General features: G+C 59.3%; 1 protein-coding gene across 2 annotated transcripts in view; it reads left to right on the top strand.

Annotated features, from left to right (window-relative positions):
• LOC109523070 (natural resistance-associated macrophage protein 2-like) overlaps nt 1–3,497 on the top strand; it is a 15,103-nt gene that overhangs the window by 7,268 nt on the left and 4,338 nt on the right. Inside the window, exons 3-8 of one of the 2 annotated variants that reach the window (XM_019881919.1) lie at nt 715–857; nt 1,209–1,331; nt 2,248–2,367; nt 2,439–2,545; nt 2,627–2,697; nt 2,787–2,854. In XM_019881919.1, coding sequence (XP_019737478.1) covers nt 715–857; nt 1,209–1,331; nt 2,248–2,367; nt 2,439–2,545; nt 2,627–2,697; nt 2,787–2,854 — 632 coding nt within the window. The remainder of the gene's footprint in view (nt 1–714; nt 858–1,208; nt 1,332–2,247; nt 2,368–2,438; nt 2,546–2,626; nt 2,698–2,786; nt 2,855–3,497) is intronic. The other variant, XM_019881908.1, reaches the window with a different exon arrangement.

Raw genomic sequence — 3,497 nt, 5'->3', positions numbered from 1 at the left:
GCGCCGGCGCGGCTTTTCTGCGGGTGCTGCGCTTTGCTCCCGCGTTCCAAAGACACGGACGGCACGTTCACAGAGCACTCGAAATCGTCCCGGGGCGCGAGCGTGAGCGCGCCTCGCCGACCGCCCGAAGACGGCCGGGAGAGGCTCCGGGACGACCCTGGCGAGGAGAAGCGCAGCGAAAATGCGCAGCGGAAATGCGCAGCGGAAATGCGCAGCGGCGCCGCCGTTCTCTCGGCTGCTGAGATTTGACGGCCCGCTCGTCACGAAACGAAAACCTGTCCGATGGAGGACGCGTTTGTCTTTTTCCCTCTCTGGTGTCTCATTCGATGCCGGCGAAGGAGGAAGAAAAATCGGCTCAGTCGAGCACGTTTGCGTCAACCTGGATTGAAATGTGCGCCGCCGGCGTGTCGCCAACCTTCAGTGTGCGCGTGCCCAAAATTTCTTTCTCTCGGATCAATGTGTAATTTTCAATCTCCCCCCCCGATCATCATCTGTATTGCTCTCGTTGCGTTGAGCCGACACGTTGTGGACAACTTAAGTTTGGGCCCGAGCCGCACGTATGATGATGGGCGCGCTCAACCGCTTGCTCTCTTCAACGAAACTCCGACCGCAGAGGAAGCGAGAGGAAGAGACGAAGCGGGCGAGGCTTCGGGCGCTTCGGTCTCGGCGGGTCGTCTTGATGCCTTTTTGCGTGCGTTTGTGTGCGCCGTCATTCAGAGGGCGCCGTCTGCGGGCAGGAGGTCGTGATCCGGACCGGGCACACGCAGCGGGGCGCCTTCCTCTACGGACACGACCCCGGAGCCGCTTCGGCCACTTATTTGGAGGAGAGCGTCCCCGTGCCCCAAGAGGACGACGAGGTAATCCGTCCGCAAAGCCGCGTGCCGCGCGCGTGACCCGGTCGGTTCGTCGCCACCGACGAGGTCGATCCGAGCGCGAAATACAATCCGGGACGGCGGTGGAGGAAATGGCGGGGGAAGACGCGGCGCATTGGCCGAGGTCTGCCGCAGATATCGCCGCGGTTCGCGGGAACGCGACTGAAGCGGCCAACTTTAATCGGTCGTTTTATCGGGGCCGCACTCGAGTATTTTGCGGCTCCGGGGGAGCGTTGGGATTTTTGGGACGTTTGCGATGCGACTCTTCTTCTTGATGTCGTGGCGTTCCCGCGTCACATGCGCGCTCCGCCCGGTCTGCGTGTCTGTCGCCCGCAGGGCGGCTTCAGTTTCCGCAAGCTGTGGGCCTTCACCGGGCCGGGCTTCCTCATGAGCATCGCCTACCTGGACCCGGGAAACATCGAGTCGGACCTGCAGTCTGGAGCCAAGGCCGGCTTTAAGGTACGACTGCGGGTTGGAGCCTTTTATTCGGCCGTTTTCAAAAGGTGCCTATTTCGAAACGTGCTGGGAAAGATCAGGCTGGCCGGACCCGCAAAACAGGTTAGCGGGCTCTTCCCGTGTGCGCGTGTCGCAATAACGAGCAAGACAAACGGGGTGATGACGTCATTGGCCGAAACCAAACAAAGGAATCCAAAGGGCTGGGCGGGCTCTTTGGACGACACTTCCTTTATTTCCCCAAAGTACAACAACCACCTTGCCCGCGTGGCTCTTCGGTAACGTCCCGTGTTTAAAAGCAACCCCCCCAAAAAAGACACTGTCGACGTTCAAAGTTCCCGTGGGTGATACGTGATGGGTGAGTCGCTTCCGGAGACCGGCAAAAACTCAAAAGAGACGAATTGGCAAATAGCCGAGCACAAAGAGGGTGGCCGATGACGACGGTGCCGTCGTGTTGCCGTTTGTCTTGTCGGCGCGCAGCCTTCCAGCATGCGTCCGAAATCCGCCCGAGCCCCCGCCAACGACGCATTTCTCCTTCGGAGTAAGAGCTGAACTGTCGCGGCGCAGCGGACCTTGCGGAGTGGACTGACCCAGTTTTGTCTTTGTGGCAAGTCTTCAAACCCGCTTCCCCGCGACAACAGGTCACCGATCTTTGACGGGTCGCTAGACCAGCTTTTCATGGCAGAAAATTTCGAGAGAACTTTGTTTGGATTGCGGCCCGGAAATGAGCCCCAATGGCTGCCTCAAGCCGCCAGAATGCCAGACTTTTGCTCATTTTGCACGATTGGCTTTTTTGCTCAATGGAATTTGCTTTTTCCTCATCGAATCCAAATCAAAAGAAAGAAAGAAAGAAAGGGAAAACAAGTCGGCTCCCTCCCAAGCCGTTTTGCGGGGCTCGCGGCTAATAGTCGCTTGCCGTCAGCTTCTGTGGGTGTTGCTGGGGGCCACCGTCGTCGGCCTCCTGCTGCAGAGGATGTCGGCCCGGCTGGGCGCGGTCACCGGGATGCACCTGGCCCAAGTCTGCCACCGCCACTACCGCACGGTGAGTGTCCCGGCGGCCACGCCTCCCTTCGCCGACAAGGCGGCTAAAAGGAGCGCGGACCGCGTTGGCAGGTGCCCCGCGTCCTCCTGTGGTTGATGGTGGAGCTGGCCATCGTCGGCTCCGACATGCAGGAGGTGATCGGCTGCGCCATCGCCTTCAACCTCCTCTCGTCCGGCAGGTGAGAGCGCCCGACGAGCCGCCTTTTGCGCCGATCCTCGCTGAGCTGAGCGCTCTCTCTCGTTGCGGCGACCCCCGACAGGATTCCTTTGTGGGGCGGCGTCCTCATCACCGTGGTGGACACGTTTGCCTTCCTCTTCTTAGACAAGTACGGTAAGTGCTTTTGCTCTCAAAGCGCGCCCCCCAAAGTCACGCGCCCGCCCGCCCGCAACCAAACTGCTCTCTGCTCGTCCGCCACGCAGGCCTCAGGAGGTTGGAAGCCTTTTTCGCTTTGCTCATCGCCGTCATGGCCGTCGCCTTTGGATACGAGGTACAAACGTGCCGTCCGACTCTTCCCGTTTCTTTCTTGCTTTGATTTTGCTTTGTTTGGACTCGCCTCGACGGCATTTCCAATTCACGACGGACCCGTGGCTGAAATCGTTGCGATCGAGAACAAAAATGAGTCTGGCCCCGAAAGCCCAAAAAAGAAAGGAAACCTGTCAAAGCGGGCGACGGCTTCGCTTCGCTCGCTGCTTTTCAGATTGAAATGAAGGAGACCGGACATCCCGGAGTGAATATTCACGAGGGAAAGCGGCCGTTCCAGATGGCGGCCGTTCGAGACCGACTCGAATGGCTTGAAAGGGGACATTGCGGCCATTTCCAAGCCCAAAAAACCCGATCGCAGGATAGATAGGGTGGGGGAAATGAGCACCATTTCCCTTCCTTTGGCTGGCGGCAGATGATTTGAGTGTTTTGAGTTCCAAGCGTGTCCGTGGATGGAATTCGACCGCAAGGCACCGCCGGCTGAACAAGCGCACCGTCGTACGGGCAGTGATCCTTTCGGGTGCCACTAGAGGGAGCCGCGCTGACCTGGCTGAGGGCAGCCGGGGGTGATTCAGTTCGATGCGATGCAGCTTTGTTGATGTCTGCTTGTAACAAAAAGACACGAAAGCGGCGGCGACAAGCTTTTTTTC

The sequence above is a fragment of the Hippocampus comes genome, unplaced genomic scaffold (genome assembly GCF_001891065.2).
Source record: "Hippocampus comes isolate QL1 unplaced genomic scaffold, H_comes_QL1_v1.1 scaffold475, whole genome shotgun sequence".
NCBI lineage: Eukaryota > Metazoa > Chordata > Actinopteri > Syngnathiformes > Syngnathidae > Hippocampus > Hippocampus comes.
This window is presented reverse-complemented; position numbering and strand designations above follow the sequence as displayed.